The sequence below is a fragment of the Perca fluviatilis genome, chromosome 10 (assembly GCF_010015445.1).
Source record: "Perca fluviatilis chromosome 10, GENO_Pfluv_1.0, whole genome shotgun sequence".
NCBI lineage: Eukaryota > Metazoa > Chordata > Actinopteri > Perciformes > Percidae > Perca > Perca fluviatilis.
This window is the reverse complement of record NC_053121.1, coordinates 4,298,508-4,325,068: the sequence shown is the minus strand read 5'-3', so window position 1 is coordinate 4,325,068 and position 26,561 is coordinate 4,298,508. Positions and strand designations below refer to the sequence as shown.

Sequence of the window (26,561 nt, the reverse complement as noted above, 5' to 3'; positions counted from 1 at the left end):
GCCTTTGGCCGAGGATCTGATCCAGCTCATCAAAAAGGTGGAACTTGCCTTTTATTTTCCCTCCGGCACCGCTGCGAGACAACTGTCTATTTTGAGACATGTATCGCTGTCTGAGCGCCTTCCATTTACTCCGCAGGACATCCCACGGCTTGTCGTAACCTTTGTTGGCCATTTCCTTCGCGAGTTCCTAATAAACTTTGGCATTTCTTAGATTTTTGCTATTTAAAATAGCCGTTATATTTTGTTTGTAAATTAAATTCAAGAAGTCTCTTCGTCCACCTACATCTGTCTTTGTTGACGCCTGTCATGTGTGCAAACAGAGCAGAAATACTGGGCGGAAATGAACTCAAACTTCTTCTTCTTCGTTTTGTGGCAGGTTGCGACCATAAAATGACCTAAAACTTAATCGCAATTCATTAATTTATTCGGCAAATAACGTTTCTATCAGCGTTTATCGCATAAGCCGTATATCGATCAAGAGAAAATCCGATGAGACCGAACGTATTTCCTTTGAGTCGATATTCATGAAATTCTATCGAATTTTACTGTTTCCATAAGGCGTTTTTCATTCCATATCACTTAATTCGGATAAAAACGTGTGGATGGAAACATAGCTTGTGTCACGTGGGCTCCGCTACGGCCACGCCTCTTTAGGAGACTAGCGGCAGATCCTGAGTCTATTAATTCCAACGGAAGAAGTGAACGTAAACACAGATTATGACTGATTCTTTTGCCACCGTAGTCACCAACATAAATATTGGACCCGTTATTCACAAGCCGCATATCTCCTGAACATTCTGACGCTAAAATTACGTTTTTGAGACGGACAAATCAGGAGAAAATGAACTTTGTTCGAGACGACCAAACTCTCGCGAGATGTGGCAACACAGCTAAGCTAACATAAGCTAATGTTCGCTCTAACAAAACTAATTTCAGTAATGCTTAATGTTTTAGCTGAAATGTTGGCAAAAGAAAATATTAATAAATTATACAAAATATAACTTTTCGTCCATCCACACACCGTTCACTACATTTTCAAATGAAGCCACGGCCATTTAGGAGCACGAAATGTGTACTGTTTTATACCATTAGTGTAGTGTGTCAATACACAATGTGAGTCCCTACACGATGTGAGTTGCGCATGTGCAGAACGGCCGCCATCTTTGACAGCTAGCTACGGTAACACCACTTGGACAAACCACATAGTTACTGACCAACGCGATACAAAACGCGAAAAGGTCCATATATATATATATATATATATATATATATATATATTCAGCCAAGATAGTTAAGTTTAGGCACCAAAACGACAAGTTAAGTAAAACAGATTGTGGTTTGGATTAAAACATAAAAAAACGAACATGCTATCCTATTACGTGCAGAGGGAATTTGAAAGACAACTGTTTATCCCGCCCCTCGGATTGAGCCCTGCCAATGGGGAGTTTCCAGACCCGACATCAAGGATGTGTGTCTGGCTTGTCAGGCTAACTCGCTACTGTTGTCGCTATTAATACTACGTCATCGACGCTGAGCGGTGCTTTTTGCGTCGTATCTGACGCTCTCTCTTGCTGATTTTTTTCTACCATCTGTCTCTCGCTGTACCTGTATATCTATCATGTGTCTGTCACTCTAGTTCTGTGTCTTTCCCCCTCTCTTTCCCTCTCCAGTATTCATTCTCTCTGTCAGCTATTAAGCTAATCCCTCTTCTAATCCTGTTAAAGAGCGTTATGCTGTTAGCAGCTATTTGGGATGATCTATTCACACACACACACACACACACACACACACACACACACACACATAGGTATTCATCCTCTCCTTCTCCTCTGTTTTCCATTTTGCCTCTCTGTAAATGTGTTTTCTGTTCCTCTTCAGCCACCAGATCTTTTATTCATGAGCCCGAGATGGAGAAGAGATGAGCTAATTTATTCACAGCTAACTTTGGCTCGCCACGGTGTGTAGTGTTTGTGTGTCTGTGCACACACACACACACACACACACACACACACACACACACACACACACACACACACACACACACACACACACACACACACACACACACACAGAAATTACATCTGTTAAGATTATTTGAAAGCAATTCTCTCCTTTCTTGCATGAATCTTTTGTAAATAAGGCTTGACTCTTTGCCCGGTTTCATTTTTTTGGTATTTTTAATGGTTTCGCTGCGTTATTAGAGTGTAAAAATGAAGGATACAGTCGGGCAAAGAGATAGAGAGAAGAGATGACTGATTCTTCCAGTCTCATGGAGATACAAGGTTTCTATATATATATATATATATATATATATATATATATATATATATATATATATATATATATATATATATATATATATATACGTTACATTCACTGCATTTGTGCAAGATAATGGAGGGTTGTGCACCACTTACATTTACAGACACAATAAGGATTATCTAGTAGCTGAGACATAACTTCTACCTCTCCAGCGCCGTTTTTAACAACCAATAAAATAAATAGCCAGATAAGTCTCCTAAATTTTCACCCAATATGCTTTTAAAGCTCTTTTCTGATATATACTTTCCACTGCAGCTTAGAAGCAGTAGAAAATGCGATGATTGTTAATGCCAATTATAGATGGGATCAGTGTCATCAGACGGCCTCAATATCTTTGAAGAAATATGGTGCGCAATTCGTGGTGGAATTTATACTTTTATAGCGGAGAGCTTTAACACAAGATCCTCAGAGTTACTGCAGTTAGTTTTTTTATTTTATTATCATTAAAATGTGTTAACATGAATCCAACATATTATTAGCAAATATAAATCAGCTTATTTGTGGAATAAAACATTAATGTCAAACACACAAACACACACAAATAGTATTATTTAGTTATTGACTGAAGCTGTTTGCATACGAAAATCATGGATCATGTTCAGTAACTGATAATCATTTTGTTGAACCTATAACTGAAGATGTGTGGTTTTATTCTTCTTACCACAGTGAAAATAGATGTAGTTTAATAATCAACCCTGACAGCCTCTCACAGATCTGCATGATTGGTGTTAAGTTCCGCTACAAACAGTGCAGGGATTATTCATTGTTATTATTCCATGCAACTTGATGCTCTCTCCAGAAATATGACCTAAGATTAGTTAAGCTCAAGCTTATTTCCTATGAACGTGCATTCATTATTCATGATTTCATTAACCTCTCCAAATACAGGCAATTTCACCCTGTCATGAAAATTAGATAAAGAGTCTTATTCACTCCTTCTCATTCGTTTCAACCTTTTAAAGCTATTGCAGCTTTATTTGACAGCCACTTCATGTTACCGCAGGGGTGATTAGCAGAGCACAGGTTGTCAAATTACCTTTGCCCTTATGGCTGGATCTATTGATCAAACCACAAAAGTTATGTACAATAAAATTACAATGCCACATTTCACATTGATCTTAGTCAGTGTTAAGTGTTCGTCATTTGTCTGTAATTCATGATGAAATTAAATTACAGGCTGTAGATCTTGCATAATTCAGTCTTGGCCCATGATTTATATTTGCTTCCCAATTTGTCGCTCAGGTAGAAACTACATGTCAGAGGGTGGTATAAAAATCTACTGGTTTTCAGGTTTTTTTTCCCGCTCCTCTCCCAAGGCTTTTTGCAGGAATCTGGTTCCACATATAGATCTGCTGAACACCCCTGCTGATTACCCTTGTCCTTTCAAAAACGCCAAATGATCCGAACTGTGTAGTTTCATCATTAAAGGAGCCGTCAATGACTGACACAGATGGTACTCTCGAGCTATTCTGAGGAACGTCTCCACATTAGCAGGTAGCAGCGGAAGGTGCTGCACCGTCATAGATCAGTGAGGCCCGCACTGTCCTCCACGCCATGATTGCTTGAGAATCTGGGGTCAGGCTGGTAATGATTCCTGCCCCATTAATTTTACTGCACCAGCCTGGACTGGACCCTCTTAAGAGCGACATGTGTTTCATTAATCATTTGGTCCTGATGTCTGGTCAGTGGTCACCCTATCCGTCTCTCGCTGTTCCTCTCCGGGTGAATAACGAGGGCCTTTAATCAAGCCTAAAGAAATGGAAAAATGGAAGACTTAATTAATACTCTCTCTCTCTCTCTCTCTCTCTCTCTCTCTCTCTCTCTCTCCCCCTCCCTCCCTCTTGTCATTTTCTTCCTTTTCTTCATTTAGACAAATAAAGGTGATGCGTTGGCCAGTCGCGTCCAGAACACATTGGGCTCCTACGAAGAAATGAAAGACCTGTTGACCAGCCATTCCAACCAGAGCCACTTGGTGGGAATCCCCAAAGGCAGCAACAACCTGCAGACCCCGACCACTTCAACGGCAGAGAGACCCGCCATGGAGCCCCAGCTTTTCAACGAAGCCCTGAGAGGAGGAACGGGTGGAGGTGAAGGAGGGAGGAGGAGGAGGAGGAGGAGGAGGAGGAGGGAGGAGGAGGAGGAGGAGGAGGAGGAGGAGGAGAGGGAGGTGTGGACAAGAGGATGGGGAATTCATCTTCCTCATCGTCAACTTCCATGCAACCTCCCGCTTCGAGTGCGTCGTCAGCAAGCGCCACAACGATCCCGCATCAGAATTCGAAAAAGTCCCGGACCTCCATGGACTGGTCAAAGGCAGGCCATGGACAGAGCGCCCAAGGAACAGGCCTCGTTCTGGGGTTAGCACAGAACGGGCAGGGGCAGGTCACGGCAGCTGCGAGTGGAAGAGGGAAAATGTCTTTATTAGAGGAACAGCAAATGCAACGTCATGAAGAGCTGTTTAGCTCCCTTAAAGATGAACTTGGTCTAAAAGGGGACTCGAGCCCTTCTTCCTCTTCTTCGTCCTCCTCTTCCTCATCTTCTTCTGGGAGAAGGCACTCTTCACATCCGTCCAAAGCCCTTCCGCTCCCAGGTAAGCCCATTCACAGAAAGGCTTCAAAGGAATAGGTTGACATTTTGAGAAATACACTAATTTGCTTTTAATGTGAGAGCTAGATAAAAAAATTTAAAAAAGTCGATACCACTCCTGTATATGTATGCCAAATTGTAAAGCTAGAGTAGGGTGACCAGACATCCCGATTTGACCGGGAGAGTCACGATTTTAAGTTGCTTGTCCCGAGTCCCGACAAAAGCCTGTCGGGACGCTAAAACGTCAAACCACTATGAAATTGTCCCGGTTAAACGGTTAAAATGCTGACAGCTAAACAGTGTAAAAATGTGACTGTATTGTAGAGGATTCCAACAGCGGGACGTACAACAGTCTGCCGCTAAAGCTATGAGCTAAAAGACACAAACTAGCTAGCACTTGGTCACTGGCTCACTGCTGAAAAACAACACAGACATGAATAAGGGTTGCCTTTACTTAAAACTGGTAAAACTCATGGTGCATTCATAGTTATTGTAAAATACCCTTTTCTCATCTGTTTTTGTCATTTAACAGCAATTTAGTGGTGAAAGAAGTTATTGTTATTACATTTTTAATAAATCATTTAAATTCTCCCCTTTTTTTGTGCTGACCCGAAAATGTATCCGATTTGTGACCGTGATCCAATCCAGCTGTTGGTTTTGTGATCTGTTGCACCCCTATACAAAACCATTCCAAATAATCAAACTGATGTAAGGCAAAAGAGGTTGTTGAACTCATGTCAAGATATAATTCACACAATCATGAATTAATTCATGCATTAATTCATAATTCATGTAACCTTCCCGTAAAGTGTTACCATGACTTTAGTTCAAGCCTGTGGCAGCAGTTCCAAATAATTCGTTTAGGGCCATGCAATGAAAAATACCTTTTCACAAGTTTAGTGGGTGAATTTTCCAAAAGAATGCTTTTAATTTTGGTACCCCACGAAACTCACGCAATGTTTTTTAATATTATTTCTTAGATATGTAGGCTACATACCAAGAAAGTTCACGACTATTAACTGAGATAACCCATTATGTTGTGAGCAGTAGGCCTTTGTGTGCTGTTGGCAAAATTGTGTCTAATCTGTCTCTGTCTATGTCTGACCTGGGCTGGCACATGTTCACGTTAAAAAGCGTGTGCGTCCACGAGCACTACGGTCACGCGCAAAGTGTCCCCGCTTTAGTTCCTGGAAATCTGGTCACCCTAAGCTAGAGCCAGCAGCCAGTTAGACATAGAATAAAAACTGGAAGCAGGGACAAACAGCTAGCTTGGCTCTGTCCATCATTAAAATGTTTGCCTACCAGCACCTCTGCATTTAGAAAAATAGAAGTTGATACCACTCCTGTATCTGTTTGCTAAATGTAAAGCTAGAGCCAGCAGCCAGTTAGCTTAGCTTAACATAGCAATAAAACTGAAAGCATGGAGAAACGGCTAGCTTGGCTCAGTCCAGTGTTCTACCTACCAGCCCCTCTAAATTTTAAAATGTTATATCAAAGTGGGCTGATAGGCAGATTTTTTTTTTTTTTGATGGAACCAGGCTAGCTGCTTCTTTATGCTAAGCTAATGCTGCATTCATGCAGTGTCGGCAGAATGGGAGGAACAGGAAAACCTCCCGTTATTCAGACGTTGAGTGTTCAGGCATTCCAAGATGGTTAACCATGTTCCTAAGTCTTGTAGTCACATTATTCAAATATCCTAAATTTGCTACTTTTTTACGTAAACGCCAGCGTTTTGACCTTTGCAGCCATTTTGCCATTGTTTGTTGACAAATAAGCTAGTTCTTTTTAACAGGTGGTCGCTATCAGAAATTCTGAATATCTCCATCTCTGAACTACAATTAAGAGGCTGCCATGAATGTTTTTTTTTTTACCCATTTGGTCTTTATGATTACAATACAAAAAAACACAATGTGAACTACTGGCTAATAAGCTAATAAATTGCTGTCTCTAGCTTTATAATTATCTATCTTTCATCAAGAATGGAAGCATTTCCCAAAATGTCTAACTATTCCTTTAACTGTGGGGAATATCTCAGAATGTGGTTAATTAAACTTGCCATTCACACAACAAAAAGAGGACTTCCTACATTTTGATATTCACGGGTAATCTTTGTATTTGCTGGAGCCATGAGTGCTGATGAATAATCTCACTGAAAAATTTTCAGTGTGAAACAGACTCTATCACCTTTTGGGCGGGATTTCTGAAAATAACATCTGCATCCAATGATAACCACATCTTTCAGTTGATTTCCACACCACGAAGCAACACATAATTTGCTTTGATTGTGATTGCTTCCATCCATCTGGGAGAGAGGATTTTTGGCGTTCAACCGTCATTAGATTTTGACAGAGCAGAGCAATATTCTCCTATAACAGGTGTTGTTTTGGTTATTTTTGATTTTTCTCCTTTTTCCTTCTCTTCACAGATGGTGGCAATTTTCGATCTTCCACCATGGACGGTGGCCATTTTAAGTCTTCCACTAACACAGAAAATGGGGGACATTTTAAATCCTCCCCGTTGGAAAATGAGACCGGTTGTCACCTCTCTACATCCTCCTCTCCGCTGGCTTCCACATCAGTTCTGACAACGCCCACTCCTGGTCTAACCACTCCCACATCCGGACTGACCACGCCCACCTTCCCACCTGGTAGCCTATCGGGGAAGCCCATCGCAGTCCAGCAGAAGCCCACAGCGTATGTCCGACCAATGGATGGCCAGGACCAGGCGCCCAGTGACTCGCCCCAGCTTAAACCCCCCTTAGTGGCCACAGAGGGATTTAACAACAGTCAGTCTTACGGAGGAAACTCTGGGAATGCGAAGAATAAACTGCCAAAACTGAGTCTCAGCCACGCAGGGGAGGTAAGAGAACAACCACTATGACTTATACTATTACCAGGGTTTCCCCCAGAAAAAAAAAGTTCTTTATTTATTTTTTCGACAAGGGCCTGCCTGGGGCCAGTCACGGACTGATGGCAGCATTAATGTAGAGCCCAATAGTTTCTGTGATAACAGAATCACGGACGGAATTGCGAAATTGAGAATTTAAAAAAATAAGATATATATAGGACAGATTCCATAGGGCCCTACATTAAGTCAGTGCTTAAAGCTAACTGGAGATTTAAAAATATGACTATGTCTACGTTTCCAAGCGGGGCTGCCCCACTGTAACTGTAGTTTAAAAAACATCTTAAGAATACATAAAAAAAAATAATTCCCAGTGGCTTAGGCCTGGTGGGGGGCCACTAAATTGCAATACAATGAAGGACACCCTGATTAGTATCCATGTCAAAGTGCCAGGTGAAAAAAAAGTTTTGCCAACATACATTTTCTTTCAAGTTTCTTTTAAAAGTTATTCGTGTTTTCCTCCAGCTGAGTTTTAATTTCTCCATGCATTCTAAACACGACGTACCTAATCTGTTTTAGCAAACTATGTTGTCTTTAAAGTGCATGGAGAAATTCAAACTCAGCTCCCTTCACCTAATTTCCTCATTCGTAATTAAATATGAGTATGTTTGAGTATGACAGCTGACATAAAGTGTTATTGTTTAAAACAAATTGAATTGAAAGAACAAAGATGTAGACTAATTGATTATTTGGTTACACTTGCCATTTACATAGCTTATTTAATTTAACCATATGCACAATCATATGGTAATAACATGTATTATTATAACTTTATTCTTAGGATCTGGCACTTAAATTAACCAATCCCTCCTTAAATGCCTTAACATTATTCTAAGGGTATAAACCACACCTACATGCCAAAAAAAAATTAAAAATTCTAAAATGTCTTCATGAGCGTTTGGTTGAGTTGGTTAACAGTGACACATGCTGTATGTGCTTCTGATGTCGTAGTTTTGAGTGCATGTTTGCATTTTTTCGATACAGTAATACCAGCAACTCTTTTTTTCCCCCCAAATCTATTATTATTTTGTTAAATGATATCGTGGTGGATATTCACACGTTTGGCTAATTGAAATGTCAAATGAATCTGACAGTACCAAACTCCTCCACAATTCTCTCTCTGACTGACTCACTCACTTAGCTCCCTGTCCTGCTCTCTCTCTCTCTCTCTCTCTCTCTCTCTCTCTCTCTCTCTCTCCCTCTCCCTCTCCCTCTCTCCCTCTCCCTCTATCTATCTCTCACTCACTCCCTTTCCTTTTCAAAACAGCAAGAAACACCAGGCTTGATGATGATGACGCGTGTGTGTTTGTGTGCTGTGTGAAACTGGTTGACAGGCCGAGTAGTCATCCATATCGAGCAAGCCAGCTGTTCCTGTGCTTTGATAGTGTGTGTGTGTGTGTGTGTGTGTGTGTGTGTGTGTGTGTGTGTGTGTGTGTGTGTGTGTGTGTGTGTGTGTGTGTGTGTGTGTGTGTGTGTGTGTGTGTGTGTGTGTGTGTGTGTGTGTGAGCCCGAGATGGAGCTTTGAGCATATGGCACACCGAGAAGGGAAAAAAAAGCAAAGGGAGACTGGGAGGGAATTAAAATGTACTTTACTTTCAACACTTTCTTATGGAGGGTGAGAAAGAGAGTGAGCACAGTCATGGCCGTGAGTGGTTTTCCTTTTACTTTGTTTCACCCACACATCCATGGATGCACCGTTATCGCCTGCTTACCACTTAGTTTTCACTCCTCTCATATTTACTCCGGGGAGAATTTATTGGAAGGAAAATGTAAACTCAATGCAGGACTGAGGCGGAGGAAGAGAGGAATATGAGAGAAAAAGGGGAGACTGATTATAGGAAGTGTGGGGGGCGGGGGGGTTGGTTGTAGAGGACGAGGACAAGAGTAAGGAGGGATAGAGGAAGACAATGACTGACTGATTACGGCACCTTATCACCGCTGTATTTGTTCTGGTTAGATGAGTTATTGGATGTGTTCTGCAGCTTAAACAGCAAATAGCAGCAAAACGGAGGATTGAACCAGACAACCAGAGACCAAATGAAAGACTGAGTGAGAATCCTGCCGCTCACTTTATGGCAGCACGCAAGGTTAAATGTCCACATATACCCTTTTGATTATTGAACGTGTGAACTGAAGGTTTGGCATCATAATAACAGGAGTAGCAGTGGTTTTCCTGATGCGTCACATAAGCGCAAGAGCAGTAAAATACATTTCTGCGGCGTGAATCGGCACGATTGATTTTCCATTTCTAACGATTTTCAAATGAGTTCCCGTGCCACGGATGTGTTTGAAATACTCAATATTTGGCTCACGGTTTTGTGATTTTTGCAGGGTGTGTTTGTTTGTGCGTGTGTGCAATAGGCCTTTAAACTAACGTGGAAGCCTTCTGTTAGCACTATAGAATTATTGATTTGAGCCCGTTATTCCCAAGTGTTTGTTGTGTGTGTTTGTGAGAGAGGATTGATTCAGTGTGAGATATTGTAACGTTTAGCTGTTAATACTGTTTTTTCATTACATATACAAGCCACCAACAGCATGCCGATAAGAATACATTATTTTAAAATAAAAATTAGAACCATAGTTAGAACACGCGTTTAACACTTAAAGGAACACGCCGACATATTGGGACTTTGTCTTATTCAGCGTATCCCCCAGAGTTAGATAAGTCGATACATCCCCTTCTCATCTCTGTGCGTGTCGTAACTCTGTCTGACACACCCACCGCTAGCCTAGCTTAGCACAGATCCTGGAGGTAACCGGCACCATCTAGCCTAGCTTAGCACAGATCCTGGAGGTAACCGGCTCCAACTAGCCTACTGCTCCCAATAAGTGACAAAATAATGCCAACATGTTCCTATTTACATGTTGTGATTTGTATGGTCACAGGGTGTACAAATAACAAGGTCACATGAGACACAGCCATCTTCTAACCGTATACATATTGGGAACTATATTCTCAGAAGGCGAAGCACTGCTACTTGGGCGGAGTGATTAGCGCAACACCTGAAAAGCACCGTTGTTACTCTCTGCTCCTCACCACGCGGCTTCTTTTGTGCTGCGAGCAAATCACTCCGCCCAAGTAGCAGAAGTAGCAGTGCTTCGCCTTCTGAGAATATAGTTCCCAGTATGTATACGGTTAGAAGATGGCTGTGTCTCATGTGACCTTGTTATTCGTACACGCTGTGACTATACAAATCACAACATGTAAATATGAAAATGTTGGCGTTATTTTGTCACTTATTCAGTCCCTCCATTAAAATGCAATTATGCGATCACATAATTCAATGGATAATCAGCCAAAGTCCACATATTTATGCGGGGGCCGCATTTTTTCAAATACGCCGCACTTTCGCCACATAAATTGCCGATTTCCGCGCAAAATATGCAGGGCTTGCATGATTTCATAATCCCCGCATTTTCGTTGCAAAAAAGTCCCATATATCTTAGCAGAAATTTGAAAAATTTTGCGTTTACTTCACACAAGAGCAGCCATTTCCCCCTGTTGCCATGGGAACGTTATGAAGTGACGTAATTACACAACGTGAACATCATCAAAAAGCAGGGTGTCACTTTTTTTCCTCTTTTTCGTCAAACCGCAGTTTTTGCAAATTCCCGCAATTTCATCGCATAAAATTTCATAAATATCCCACATATTCCATCGCAATTTTTAAGAAAACGTGCCAACAATAAAAAAAAACCTAAAAAAAACAAAAAACAAATTCTGGAAGGAGCTTATTGGGAGTAGTAGGCTAGTTGGAGCCGGTTACCTCCAGGATCTGTGCTAAGCTAGGCTAGCGTATTGATGAGAAGGGTATGTATGGACTTATCTAACTCTGGGGGATACGGTGAATAAGATAAAGTCCCAATAAGTCCCTTTAAAGTTCACTCAAAAAATCTTTTTTCTTATTGTAAATTCACTTGGATGTTTGAGCTTCGCTGTGCAGAGTCTGATACAAGAAGTCTGTTTTCACATTCCGCATGCCAAAGAATCTCTGAGCTCACCTTAAATCTGTGTTTAACACCTGGACATACCAGCAAAATGTATGACATCACAACCAGTCTGGAGCCAATCATTCTCCAGAATGAAACTCACTTCCAGTTACTCCGATTCTCCTCTGGGTCACTAAGGTCACTAAGCGTTTAGTGACATTCAATAGTCTCCACTGCATTCTCATTCAGGTGAACGACGCGGGAGTCGAGTGGATGTACAGGTATATTTGCGAGGCCCTGCGAGCGAGGCTGCGAGAAGGCAAACATGAAGGTGACAGGCGACATTTCCAAACAGCACTGTGACAAGTTTCATTTACATGTAGTTCAAAGTATAGAGCTGATGTAATTTCACACTGATTTGAAGGCCCGCTGAGGTGTTTCCGTCAGGCGTGTGTGTAGAGGTGCGCGTGGCGCCTCACCACTAATGTAGCGGTAAATAAGAAGCAGGGTAGACCAAGACCTTCAGTCAGTAATAACCGTGAGGCTAACACCAACCAAATCAATTCTGCTCTCAGAGAAAGCATTCTTTTATGCCTTTTTGCATGAAAAGATCTTGCCTTTATATAACCCACCAGCTTGGTATAAGTCGACGTGGGCATGTTAACTTATAAAAAAAACGACTGTCAGCGTAGGAATCTAGTTAAACTGAATTTAGACGGACTTACTCGCTACAGTGCTACATCCATAGGTGGGGGAGGGGGATGGGGGGAGGGGGGGGTCAGGACTCACCCCATTTAGCCTGACCCAGTGTGTGAGTGTCGTTCGCAACGAGTAATAAAGTAAAAAAATATGTAGGGCTGAATTTTCAACATGACATCATGACTTTGCTTAAACATCCACGCCCACAGTGGCGTGTTATCTGTACGCATTTTGAGCGCCGTATACAGCGGACGGGTTGGGTTTAGGAATAGAAGAACCGGTTGGTTTTAGTAAAAGAAGAAAGCGACGGTTGGGTTTACGAAACGTGACACGTGGGACACGGTCCCCGGTCTCCTGGGTGAAAGTCCTGTGTTTGACCCATCCTCCACCCTCGACCAAACTCCCTACGCGGATTTTCGCCCTTTCATACTACTCGCTTCGCCATAAATTCAAACGGTAAGGTAATGTACTGTAATGTATTGCGAGGTAATGTCCTGTCGGTCAGTGGAGGTCAAAAGGCATTGATAAACACGCTAAAAAGCGAGTATGCGTCTTGATAACACGCCAAAATGGCATAGGAATTGGCGTGTTGTACATACGCTACCTCATGAGATCAGTCTGGAATTTGTGACCCAGTCCGGCCCTCGATTGACGGCACCCTTTTGTTCCTCCATCCCCTTAGAAGAATCTGTCGGCTATCATTAAACTAGTCTGGACCCAGCTTCTTATGTGCCTGTCCATCCCGCAGATCGCAGTTGCTGCCCCAAGACTTTAGACATTTGCACCATAACAGCTCTTTTTAGATCCAAACTCCAAACTTATTCATTTAGAATGGCTCTTAATACAAAGTAGCGGTGTGACATTTTCCCTCTCCTCCGGTTTTTTTATGTTTTTATTCTTTTTACTGTATGTTATATTGTTTTATTCTTGTCCTTGATGTAAAGCACTTTGGATACTTACTGTTGCTGTAAAGCAAGAGCTATATAAATAAATGTTGATTGATTGATTGTATCATTGTATCATGTATCCCGGTTCAAAATTCCTGAATCTTTTCACAGGACCATAGCCTGTGTCTTACATTTCCAACAAATTGGTGTGTCTCTTAATCCAAGTCTAGATTATGGATATTTTAATCAGATTTTATTGCTCTAAAACGTATCTTCTGTACTTTTTGTTCCGACTTTTACAAGATGAAAGTCGTGCTTGGCTTTAACAAATTAACTGCACCACAAAATAGTGTATTTAGCAAAGGGCAAATGGTGCAAATGCCCCCAGAAGTTTACTGGGATGTTTTAGCCACTAACTTTAGTTCTGGTAGGTTAAACACGTAATGTTGGCATCTGTGGCGCCGCTGCTTGAGGGAAGGCAGCGATAAGTGTTGCTCGAAGGTGCCAGATGATGTCATATGCTAATTTGCATATTCATTTGCTACATTGAGAATCTTGGAGTTGGATAAGCCAGTGCAAATCAGCATCAGCTGTACTGATTTATTGGCATATGCTTGTGGAGTCGTTGCATTAAGATCCTTCTGCCGTGGTTAGAAATAGTTATGTCCTGCTACAGCGGTGAGCTTGCAGACATCATAGTTTGTAACCTTGTGTAAATAACAGTCAGCTTTTTAAAGTGAAGGGTCATTTTAAAGCTGCACTAATCAATACTTTTTATTGCATTTAATAGCAGTAAATGACTAATGTGGAAGAGCTGTGGTGATGATCTCAGAGAAATATTACTGGCAACAGGGTTTCAGTCATCAGAGCTAATTGTTTTGGTTTTACAGCCCGCATAGTCTCACATTGCCAGACCCTCCTCCACAGCGCTGCGGAGGATGGTCTGGCTAGCCCACACAGCATTCCTGGATGGGAGAAAAAAAACGTGCTCTGGTTTATTGGCATTTCTTTAAACCAATCACAATGGCTAAGTGCCGGACGGAGCAACGGTGCCTCTGCAAAATAGCCTCGGGAAGGAACTTGTTTTGGTGGAACATGTGTACGTTCAAAAGTAGTTTTAGTCATGCAACAGAAAACTCAGATTGGACAGATAGTCTAGCTAGCTGTCTGGATTTACCCTGCAGAGATCTGAGGAGCAGTTAACCATAGTCCTCACAAATCCACCAAGGTTTAGAATGGCAACAACCTGAACAATCCTGGAAGTGGAACGCCATAAATATAATGTAATGGGCTGTACACTACAGCCCATACCATTACATTAGATGTCATTTAGCTGACGCTTTTATCCAAAGTGACTTACAATTGCTATATATGTCAGAGATCACACGCCTCTGGAGCAACTAGGGGTTAAGTGTCTTGCTCAGGGACACATTGGTTAATGTATCGCAGTGGGAATTGAACCCGGATCCCCAACACCAAAAGCATGTGTCATATCCACTGCGCCACGCCCACCATCTACTGTATTGCTTCACTCTCTTTGCTCTCATCAACCCTGTTTCAAGCAAAAAGCAGCAGACGGACCAAGTTACTAGCTGGTGAACATAGTGGAGCTTTTAGCAGCTAAAGAGCCTGCTATTTCCCTCAGGAGTTGGTGGAGACCAAAAAACTAAGCTAAACGGTAGGGCTGGACGTTTGTCGGTTATCTGGTTTTTTTAATCCTGTTATTACTTCCCCCACTGTGTGTGTTCATGTACTTCAGTGCAAGCGTGCAATCACACACAGGGACATATTTTAACGATCTAAGCGCACGGCGTGAAGCGCCTGGCGCAGGTGCGTTTAGGGCGTGTCCAGATCCACTTTTGCTAGTTTGACGGCGGAAAAAAGGGTCCGTGTCCCGGGTGCATGGTGCAAAAGGGTTGTACTTAGTGTCTTCATTAATTCATAGGTGTGTTTTGGGCGTAACATGCAATAAATCAATCAGAGATCATCTCCCATTCCCTTTAAAAGCCAGGCGTGTTCGTACCTTGGAGCATTGCTATTATGATGGCGGATTTGCACCGTAATATTTTTATTTGTAATCTAGGCCCCTTTTCATTAATTTGCTGTTAAAATAACAATGAAATGCTGCGCTTTTTGTTGGTCAATGGCACGATCACTTCACGCTGCCTCAAGATAGCAATACGCCAAGAATGCACCTGAACACACCTCCCTGTAAGATCAGCACACCCATGGGCGCACAGATGGGACCAGGTGCATTTTGCTATTTAAACGACGCGGGCGTTGGACGGGAAATTGACAACCGCGTCGGCCTTAAACTAGAAAAGACACTAGCGTCGGGCTTGGCGCTGCGCCGGGTGCAAGTTAGGGTCCTCAGAGAGAGGAGTGAGAATGTGTTGTCCGTATCTGCTGCAGGGAAGTGGCCATGTTTGGTACAGTGAGGAAGGACAGGAATGAGAAAGAAGCTTCTACGGACTAAAATGAAGCAGTGTCTCTGCAGTAATAAAATATCTGAATTAACATGAGACCTATTCAGGGAAAACTGTTTGTTTGTTTTTCAGCGCACTGTGGATTCAGAGCCTCGGAATAATTTACTTCCGACTGTAGAAGTCAACAAATGCTTAAGAAAGCTTTGCCTGTTTGTACATATCATTACTGTAACAGTGCAGAAGGATAGCCAGGCAGACGCCGGGGAAAAGCAGTAAAAGGTGGAGAGAAGGGTGTGTATAAAATGACGGTGTATAGAAATACCTTCTCCGAGGAAATAAGGGGAGAGGCGAGAGAATGTGGCGACGAGGGAAACGGGGAGAAGATATTTTCTCACTTTCAGCAGAACCAGAGGAGAGTTACGAGGAAGTCTGCCAATGCAGCAAACAGCTGGCTTCATTTGCATAATACCCATCAGGCCTCTCTTTCCCTCAGGCTGCCTGTCAACTCACGACCGAGACGTATACAGATACACACACACACACACACACACACACACACACACACACACACACACACACACACACACACACACACACACACACACACACACACGACACCACACCACACCATCTTTCACTATATCAGTGCCTATACATTTACATAGGCAGCAAGTACCTTGTGGAAACTTTGAGTGGCGATGCTGTATCAGTCTTGTGAAATGAAAGCTCCTCTGTAACTCACGGGAAGCTTTTTAACACTTGAATTTATTTGATTTTCATTGAGCCGGCTAATTGCCTCGCTGAGAGAGAGGAAGATGCAATGATTTAGCTTTTATGCCGATGATAAAATGATTGTAAAATCGTCTCCTAGAAACAAAGAATACAGTCCAGTGAATCAAACTACTCTTGAGTGGCTGCAGTAGGACAGAGAAGACGGTGCTTGGGGAGAAATATACTTCAGCCAAATGGCACGGGGGTGGGAGGTCTCCCATCAGCAAGGTGCTGCGGGGGTGTCATCGCAGCAATAGGTGCCCTGTGATAAGAGAGATCACAGGAGGAGACAGGGCAGCAGCCCGGGCTAGTCTCTCTGGGCTTTGAAGTTCAAGATGTTAACAGCTAAGATCATCTTCAGGATTGTTAAAAGATCATCCGGCATAGTCTGTCTGTTCTCTGCAGTGATGGGATGTAAGTCAGTCCCATTACTCAGTCCTTTTTTTTGTGATTAACTAGAGATGCACCGATTACAACTTTCTAGGCCGATTTCCTATTTTCTTTGAGTTAGGCCAGCCGATACCGATTTTAGCCGATTCCAATTTAATGTTTTCTAACCACTTTACAGCACACACAAATATTTATTTTCTATGTTTTCTTTAATAGAACATTTAGCACAGAACATATAAGATTTTTGGAACAGATAATGGATCACTATAAAATAGAACTATATAAATCACTCCTGGTGTGGGAAATTCACACACATCTAAAGTGCAATGTTAGAACCATTTCCTTCTTTTCACATCCAATATCCCAAAAAAACAACGTGATTTGGGTTTTTGGTGTCGTCCCTCCACGCCCTACTTTCTCCTTGCAGGTGTTGCATATTGCAAACTTGTTATCTTCTGCACACACGCTGAAGAATCTCCAAACAGCTGACATGTTGCAGGTTAATTCACGAAGTTCCCTACATGTGCGAGAATAGAGCCTACACGCGCTTCACACCGCGAGCGGGTATGCGCGATACGCGGCGGAGAAGTTGATAGAAAGGAAAAAGAGACCGCGCTGTGGCGTCCGTGTGTGCGTGCGTCCTTGAGAACTATAACTCGTATAACTTCTGTTGTCAGTTAATTGTAGCGTTGACCGGCATGAAATCGGCATATGTCAGACTGACTTGCCGGTCGCCGGTCATGGCCGAGCACGTGAAAACCGGCCAATTCCGGTCACCGGCCGGTCTATCGGTGCATCTCTATGATTAACTATTTTTTTCAACAAAATATAAAACAGGAGTCATCCAGAGAGCTCAGGTACTTTCCCCAATTTTCTAGTGTAGACATCCAATCTGGCAAACCGTTTATATGACATTTCTTCAAACGCCGCCACCCTAGCCATCTCACACGCCCACTGATGGATTGACGGCACCCCTTCATTCTTCCATCCTCTTAAAATAATCTGTCTGGCCATCATTAAACTAGTCTGGACCCAGCTTCTTATGTGCTTATCCATCCTGCTTAGGGTTGGCCTGTCTCCCACAACAAATAATCTCAGGCTGACTGGAACCTGGTCCCTGCCATCAGACATAGGTTATCATGTATTTTAGGGAGTTTTTCCTCGCCACTGTCATGCTAAATGCTTGCTCTTGGGAGAATTACTGGAATTGTTGGGTCTTTGTAAATTATAGAGTGTGGTCTAGACCTACTCTATCTGTAAAGTGTATTGAGATAACTCTTGTTATGATTTGATACTATAAATAAAATTGAATTGACTGTATCCCGGTCCAAAAATCCTGGACCTTATCACAGGACCGTAGGACATGAAGTAATTGGCCGTCCTCTGTCACATTGTTACATTTCCAATAATTTGGTGTGTCTTTCTGTTTACTCAGTCTTGTATACTTGAAACCAATACTTGAGTAAAAGTATGTTACCAAAAATGTACTTTGGTAGACGTTAAAGTCGACTTTTACAATATTATTTGAGTAAAAGTCTTAAAGTATCTGATATTTACTCTACTTAAAGGTGCAGTAGGTAAGACTTAAAACTAACGTTCTGTCATATTTGCTGAAACTGACCCTATGTTCCAGTAGAACTACATGAAGCAGGTCATTTAAAAAAATAATACAGCTCCTCTGGCTCCACCTCCAGCCTGTAGTGCCATTTGCAAAAATCCACCGCTCCCTGTTCAGACGCACCAATCAGGGCCAGGGGGGGTGTCTAACTGCATGTCAATCACTGCACATGCATTAGCAGAAAGGGGGGAGGGACTGAGAAGTTGTCTATGTTCAAATGTTTTGGCTAAGTCCTGGATCTTCACAATCCTACCTACGGGACCTATAAATATCAAAAGTAATTGTCTGATAATAAATGTAGCCTACTTAATTATTAAAAGTAAATGTAAAGAAAACTATGATTATGAACTTTTTTGTGGCTTCCTTTTAGTAAAGCATAATATTTAAGGTTTCCACACTTTCTTAAACATCAAATTCAAAGTCTGACATTGACAAAGAGAAAAACGGGAGCAGAATTTTTCACTCTTTCACTCCAACGTACAAACCGATTTCTTGCAAATACGGCCACAGGTGTGTAACGTTATCTTCACCCCCCACTGTCGTCGGGCTGGTGATCGGCTGTTGCGTTGGCGGCAGAGCCTGCGGCGGGTGCTTCCATGACCCCTTCAGTTATTCTTTAGTTTTGGACTATGGTTTTGGCACTTGGCAACAAACAGGTATTATGTCAATGGAGCATGCGTTACATGTAATTCTAGGAGCAATGATTCGCCAAACGTGCTTATTGGGAGTCTAACAATTTTTTTCTGATTTGAGTTGGTCGGGGTGGTGGATGGGTCAAACACAGGACTTTCACCCAGGAGACCGGGGTCCGTGTCCCGCGGGTGTCTTTAACCATCCCGTTATTGCCGCGTGTCACAGAAGCCGCTTTCTTCTTTAACCGTCCCGTTATTCTCGCAAGTCACGGAAACATAAGCCCACCCACGAGCTTTTCCTTAACCTAACTGCGTCAAAAGGGACGCCAATTTACGGTGGCCGGGAAGTGCAATGCAACATTACAAAGAATGAAACACTTTTACAAAGCTCGAGACAAATTTACATTTTGGAAAACAAATTTACATTTTGGAAAACAAATTTACATTTTGGAAAACAAATTTACATTTTGGAAAACAAAATAACATTTTAGAAAACAAATTTACATTTTGGAAAACAAAATAACATTTTAGAAAACAAATTTACATTTTGGAAAACAAATTTACATTTTGGAAAACAAATTTACATTTTGGAAAAAAAAATAACATTTTAGAAAACAAATTTACATTTTGGAAAACAAAATAACATTTTCGAAAACAAATTTACATTTTAGAAAACAAATTTACATTTTGGAAAACAAAATAACATTTTAGAAAACAAATTTACATTTTCGAAAACAAATTTACATTTTAGAAAACAAATTAACAAGATGCAAAACACTTTTACCAGTCCCGAAACAAATTTACAAATGACAGATTCTTCACGGAAAGGGAATGTACCACATACCGGAAGTGATGAGGTGTTGTTGGTGAGCGCAGTCAATTTGTGTGTTGTGTGGAGTAGTATATGGCGTGAATGAAGTTTATGGTGACTTTACGTGTGGTCGGTGTTTGGAGTTTTTATATGACGCGGACCTGACGGAAACACAGGGAACGTATCGACAGCCGCGGCCGGATCGAAGCTACAGCAGGGGGGCAGCTGAGTCCGTCTGCAGCTGCAGGACCTGGAGCTCACAGCCCATTCCTGGGAGCCAAAACCGACACCACGCAACTGGAGACCCAGGCCGTATTGCTGGGCCCGCTGGAGGGAAGGGAAGCCCGGGAGAATCAGATCCAGGACTGAACGGAGCGGACTGTCACAGCCTGCTGAAGTTTAAATCACAGGTTTCCTAAAGGGAGTCTGGCGGGACTCGGACTGTGGACGACGAAACACGACTTAAAGTCTCGTTAAATAAATAAATACATGCAGAAATAAATGAATCATTAGTGTTTAAACTTCACTTTGAAGCAGAACCTCTTAGTTCAGAAGGGTGAAGTTTCCGTTTGTACTCATCTGTGAACTGATTATAATAAATATTCTTTGTATTAACACATTAATTAGTCTCTTTGTCTTTTTGTTTAAAAAAACTAGAACATCGCATGAGATTTTGACGATTTATAGTGATTTTATTTCCGTTAGACCTTTGCCTACATTGACGCTGATGCATTAAGGACGGCCCATAGACAGTACATAAGGGAGTGCCTCCCCTGTTCCAAGATGGCGGCTCTATTGACGCATTCGATCCATAACTGCCGTAGTCAAGGCGACATGTATACAACACCTCATCACTTCCGGTATGTGGTACCATTCCCTTTCCGTAAGAAACCTGTCATTTGTAAATTTGTTTCGGGACTGGTAAAAGTGTTTTGCATCTTGTTAATTTGTTTTCTAAAATGTAAATTTGTTTTCGAAAATGTAAATTTGTTTTCTAAAATGTTATTTTGTTTTCCAAATAAATGTGGTTTTCTCTAAAATGTAAATTTGTTTTCTAAAATGTTATTTTGTTTTCCAAAATGTAAATTTGTTTTCTAAAATGTAAATTTGTTTTCGAAAATGTTATTTTGTTTTCCAAAATGTAAATTTGTTTTCTAAAATGTTATTTTGTTTTCCAAAATGTAAATTTGTTTTCTAAAATGTTATTTTGTTTTCCAAAATGTAAATTTGTTTTCGAAAATGTCATTTTGTTTTCCAAAATGTAAATTTGTTTTCTAAAATGTTATTTTGTTTTCCAAAATGTAAATTTGTTTTCTAAAATGTTATTTTGTTTTCCAAAATGTAAATTTGTTTTCCAAAATGTAAAAGTGTTTCATTCTTTGTAATGTTGCATTGCACTTCCCGGCCACCGTACCAATTAGTCCCGACCAAGCGCGTTTAGTTCAAGCGCGTTATATGACGCAAAAGGAGACTTTTAGCGTCAATAACAACGCCAAAGGCACCTGACCAAGCGTCCGTATTTTACGAGACGGGAGTGAGAATGTGTTGCAAGTTCAAATGTTGAGGTACTTTTCTTTTCGTGCCACTTTCTACTTCTACTCCTACATTTCAGAGAGAAATATTGTACCTTTTACTCCACTACATTCATCTGACAGCTTTAGTTACTTTACACATTAAGAGTTTTGCACATAAAACACATGTAGTTTATAAAAAAGGATGTTTTATTATAAACTACCCAACAATGCAACGGCCTACGAGTCCAGCTGAAATGAATAGCCGATGAAACACTTAGTTGATTGACAGAACTGTTTGGACCCTTTTCCAGTTTCTAAAATGGGGGGATTTTTCTGCATTGAGTGCTTTTACTTTTAATACTTTAAGTACATTTTCCTGATGATACTTACATACTTTTACTAAAAAGTTTTTTTTACAGTGTGGTATAAATACTTCTACTTAAGTAAAGGATCAGAACACTTCTTCCACCACTGATTCTTTGTGATATTGAGTTCATGTGAAACAAAGTGGTGGTGTTATGTAATGTCGTGCGAAGATGTACAAGCAGAAAAAAAGCCAATTGCTGACAACGTCAAAAGTACATTGCTACATTTCTCTTTACATTTCCCAGATTGTTTTTTCCTAAGAGACAGGGGCGCGCAACACACACACACACACACACACACACACACACACACACACACACACACACACACACACACACACACAGTATGGTGGGTTTATGACGATTGCGGCTGCCACAGAGCAGTTAGTTATTCAGCTGTGCTGTTTTATAACAGTCGGAATATGATTTGAGATTAACTGTTTACCCTGAGGATTAACATGATAGCTGTGTTGGCTGGATTAGCTGCAATGATCAGCATTGATCTCTGCTGTCATTTTAAGAGGCTGATAGTGTGTATTATCGCCCCTCAGAGTGCTGTCATCTCGCATATTTGGTAAATCCCCCCTTCACACCTCTTGAATTAGACATTTTTCAACAGGCTGGTCAGATGAAACTGCTGTTATTTCACATTTTCCGCCGGAGGAATCTGAGGTCTGCGGTTCAATCCGGGGCAGGGCCGAGAGCTGGGCGCGCAGCGGCTCCCGCTGATCGTTGACCGGGGGGGTCACAGCAGTCAATCCCTGCACTTTTACTGCAGCTGCCACATCGCCTGCTCCAGTGATCTGTTGGCTTAGTGTGCCAGCAGTAGCATGTACCCGGTGCCATGGGGTCACACAGTCAAGAATGTAATTCATAGTTTAAAGCCGCAGTCGTCTGTGACATTTTATTACAAGAATTATGAGCAGCGGTGGGGAAAAAAAAGTAGAGAAGTCTGGGCTGTCCTTATCCGTAAAAGCCTCTCCTACAAAATAATAAGCTATAATTGGAGCAAATGTCAGCCTAGCTACTGTTAGCTACCCTTTTGGTTGACTACAGTGGCAAATGTTAGCAATGACACATAGATATAGATAACATGGGCCTTTTCAGTGTTCCCTCTTCCTTTCTTTAATTGCACTTATGGTAACTGTAGAAAGGAAGACAACATAGTTTCCTTTATGTTTTAGTCCCTGGTAGTTAGCTAACGTTGACAACGGTTAACGTTGGCTAACTAACTTTTTAATAAACTGTGTGTACACTTACAAAGTTCTCAATGCTTCGGCTTACGTGTAGGGACCCTCATTTTGCTGCCGTGGAAGTGTGGTGCTATTTCGAGCCTTGTTAGTGGTGTAAAAATAGAGATTGCTTTTTACTTTACCCGTGCCCCGACGACTAGCGTTATAAGCTAATTAGCTGTTTGCGCTAAAACTGGTCACATTCGATTAGCATGAAAACATATCCCAGAGAACGGTCGACTCGGTACACATGTGTTATTAACCCCTAGGTTCATTTTGCGCCGGATTTGTTCTTTTAAGTTGTTTTAACCACAGCTGCTGATGTTTTTGTTTTTTTTGTCTGGCAGTGGCAGCAGGTATGTGATAAAATGTAACGTTACTTTGTCGATTCTGGCACCCAACAACACAACAAGAAGACATTTTGTAAGCTCCTTGTTTAGCCGACTCAGTGCTGGTTTGTATTGGCCGCCTTCCGTTTGTTTTGCCTTCAGCTAACACCATAATTGTGACGTAGGCACTAAAAGGGCCTATACCAAACTGTAAAAATAATTACTTCTAAGTAAAAGTGCTGTATTCAAAATGTTACTTGAGTAAAAGTAGAGAAGTATTTGCAGCTAATGTACATAAAAAAGTAAACGTACCTGTTTATGTAGAATGGTTTCTTTGACAGTATAATAAAGTATATTATTGAATTATTAGCATTGATTTGAACATGTAAGCAGCCTTTTGTTGTGGAGCTAATTTTAACCTTTTTTTCCCACCTGCCAAATAAAGTGGATTGCCCACTCTCTTAACACTCTCGTGTTATAGCCATGTATAATGCTCCTACGAGGCCTCTGGCTACTTTACATAATACATTACAGAACTTAGCGTGTGGTGACTGAAACACTTTGTGTAGCCTAATTTAATAAAAGAAGGATGTCATTTTTTGGAATCATTTCTCCAGATTACAGATTATTTCCAAATGGAAACTTTTTTAATGCTGTCCTAATCACATTGCCGATATGTGATTGATACTGACAGGCTGCAACGTTTTAATGAAATACTAATTCCCCAGGATGTTTAAGGACTTATTGGGACTTTGTCTTTTACACCGTATCCCCCAGTGTTAGACTAGCTTAGCCCAGATCCTGGAGGTGACCGGCTCCATCTAGCCTATTTACATGTTGTAATTTGTATAGTCACAGCGTGTACTTCTCTAACTCTGGGGGACACGGTGAATAAGACAAAGTCCAAATAAGTCGGCGTGTTCTTTTAAGACACTAAAACATCCTAAACTGTGTTCCAGTTCCACAGTGTACATAATATAAACAGTACTCCCTGCTCTCTGTCCAGGGAATGATGGTCAAAGGAACTTCCCTCTACAAAATTCCTCCACTCAGATGACTTTGCAACGTCACCAACGCAAATATCACTTCCTCTACGCGTTACCCTGGTAACGTAAACACCTCGGATACGTTGCTGCTACTGTGGAAATTTGACACTTCTGAACTAAAATATCGAAACAAAAACTCATACCATTGAAAACGTATTCTATTGGAATTTAGTTAACTTGTGAATAAGTGTGATGTGAATATTTTACAAGATGTACAGTGTCTTTATAGCGAGGCACAATGACTGATGGGTAATCGTACGTTCAGTTCTTCCCTGCAGAGTTCACAGTTCCCTTTGAACTGATCATGTTTGCTCCCTACAGTTTGGAATCTTACTTACCATGGCTGAATACCCTGTGCAGTCCACTTCACAGGGAACTACTGGGCGATTGGAACGCACCCCTATACTTATACATCTGACTAGTAAAATATAATGAATAACACGGAACTTCATCTTAGACAATAAAAAACTCAGCCCGAACGGCAAATAAGATATATAATAAGCTTGTCTGGTGCTCATAAAAATATGGTAATAAAAATCTTTATTACTCCTGGCGTTACAAAACAATACACAGAGAGCCCCTACTGCTAGCTCTTTAGTATTATGCATTAGGTTCTGATACAGGCCACTGGCTGTTCCTAACGCTCTCTGTGTGTGTGTGTGTGTGTGTGTGTGTGTGTGTGTGTGTGTGTGTGTGTGTGTGTGTGTGTGTGTGTGTGTGTGTGTGTGTGTGTGTGTGTGTGTGTGTGTGTGTGTGTGTGTGTTAGGGCCTTTTAATAAAAAATGCCCCGCTGGGCTCTACGTTGCCAGTTTGCCAATCAGAGCATAGCCACAATATGCAAATCACACACACACACATGGACGTGAACACACACAGACAGGAGCAGGCACACACAGGCAGGGGGAGAAGGAGTGTTTTGATCTACCAGGGCCATTACAGACATTTTAAAATCCTATGAATATAAAAAAGAGAGAGGGGGAGAAGGATGGAAGATGAGAGAGATGGGCGAGAGAGCATCGTAGAGGGAGGGAGGGAGGGAGAGAGGGAGGGAGGGAGGGAGGGAGGGAGAAGGGGAGGTATGACCAGGGAGGAAAGTGAGAGGAAACAACATTTTCTGTTTCTTTTTTTCTGTTTATGATTTAGTTCTGAACGGGAGAATGCATCAGAGAGATTACATGGAAGATAGACGATTAAATGGCTCCTACAGTCTTTCTCTGCTCTCTCAGTATTTCATATTGTGCCTTGATGTTACAGGAGGCTGGCAGTGAGAGATGAACCTCGGCACAAAGCCTGAGATTTATGGAAATGCTCAGTATCAATAAACATGAAGCGCGATTGGTTGATTAAACGAGGAGGTATCCCGCAATCAGAACAAATGCCTCGTCATTGTGCAGCCGGCTACTGCGCTGATGATTTAAATGGACATTAATAAAGCAATAAACAGAAAGCCAGCAAACAACCATGACTGATGACTAACAAGACACCGCTGTTTGGTGCATATGATCAATTATTAGACTGCATGCACCAACTCATCAACTTATAGAAAAACCGAGGAGAGATAGGAGATATAAAAAAAAGTTTTCAAAATGCCTTTATTAGGCCATTTTCAGAGAAGAATCACAATTACAAAAATCAAAAACAAGTCAAAAGAAAAGAAAATCCTAAATAAAATAAAAATAACACAACCAAACCTGTCAAAAAATAAAAATGTGCCTTCTTAATTATAAATGAGCCACAACCTACTGTATATAGGATGTGGGAGGAGATAGGAGAGGAGTTAGCAGATAGGAGAGAAAATAGGAGATAGGAGATAGACAAGAGAAGATAGGGGATGGAGATAGGAGAGTAGTTAGGAGATAGAAGAGGATATAGGAGAGAGGCGGTAGGACAGGACAGGAGATAGGAGATGAGTTATGAGATAGAAGAGGAGATAGGGGAGGATATAGGACACAAGAGAGGAGAGTAGATAGAAGAGGAGATAGGAGGTAGGAGAGGAGACAGGAGAGGAGGTAGGAGAGGAGACAGGAGGGGGAGGTAGGAGAGGAGACAGGAGGGGAGGTAGGAGAGGAGACAGGAGGGGAGGTAGGAGAGGAGACAGGAGA

General features: G+C 41.6%; 2 protein-coding genes across 2 annotated transcripts in view; both read left to right on the top strand.

The window, feature by feature from the left end:
• LOC120567378 (AF4/FMR2 family member 2-like) overlaps positions 1-4,420 on the top strand; it is a gene marked incomplete at its 3' end in the record, with an annotated part of 79,410 nt that extends 74,990 nt beyond the window's left edge. Inside the window, exon 3 of the mRNA XM_039814338.1 lies at positions 4,193-4,420. Within this exon, the coding sequence (XP_039670272.1) occupies positions 4,193-4,420 (228 nt within the window). The remainder of the gene's footprint in view (positions 1-4,192) is intronic.
• A 77-nt stretch (positions 4,421-4,497) lies between these two features.
• The window catches only part of aff2 (AF4/FMR2 family, member 2), a 181,427-nt gene continuing 159,363 nt past the window's right edge, over positions 4,498-26,561 (top strand). Inside the window, exons 1-2 of the mRNA XM_039813457.1 lie at positions 4,498-4,909; positions 7,331-7,764. Coding sequence (XP_039669391.1) covers positions 4,504-4,909; positions 7,331-7,764 — 840 coding nt within the window. The 5' untranslated portion in view covers positions 4,498-4,503. The remainder of the gene's footprint in view (positions 4,910-7,330; positions 7,765-26,561) is intronic.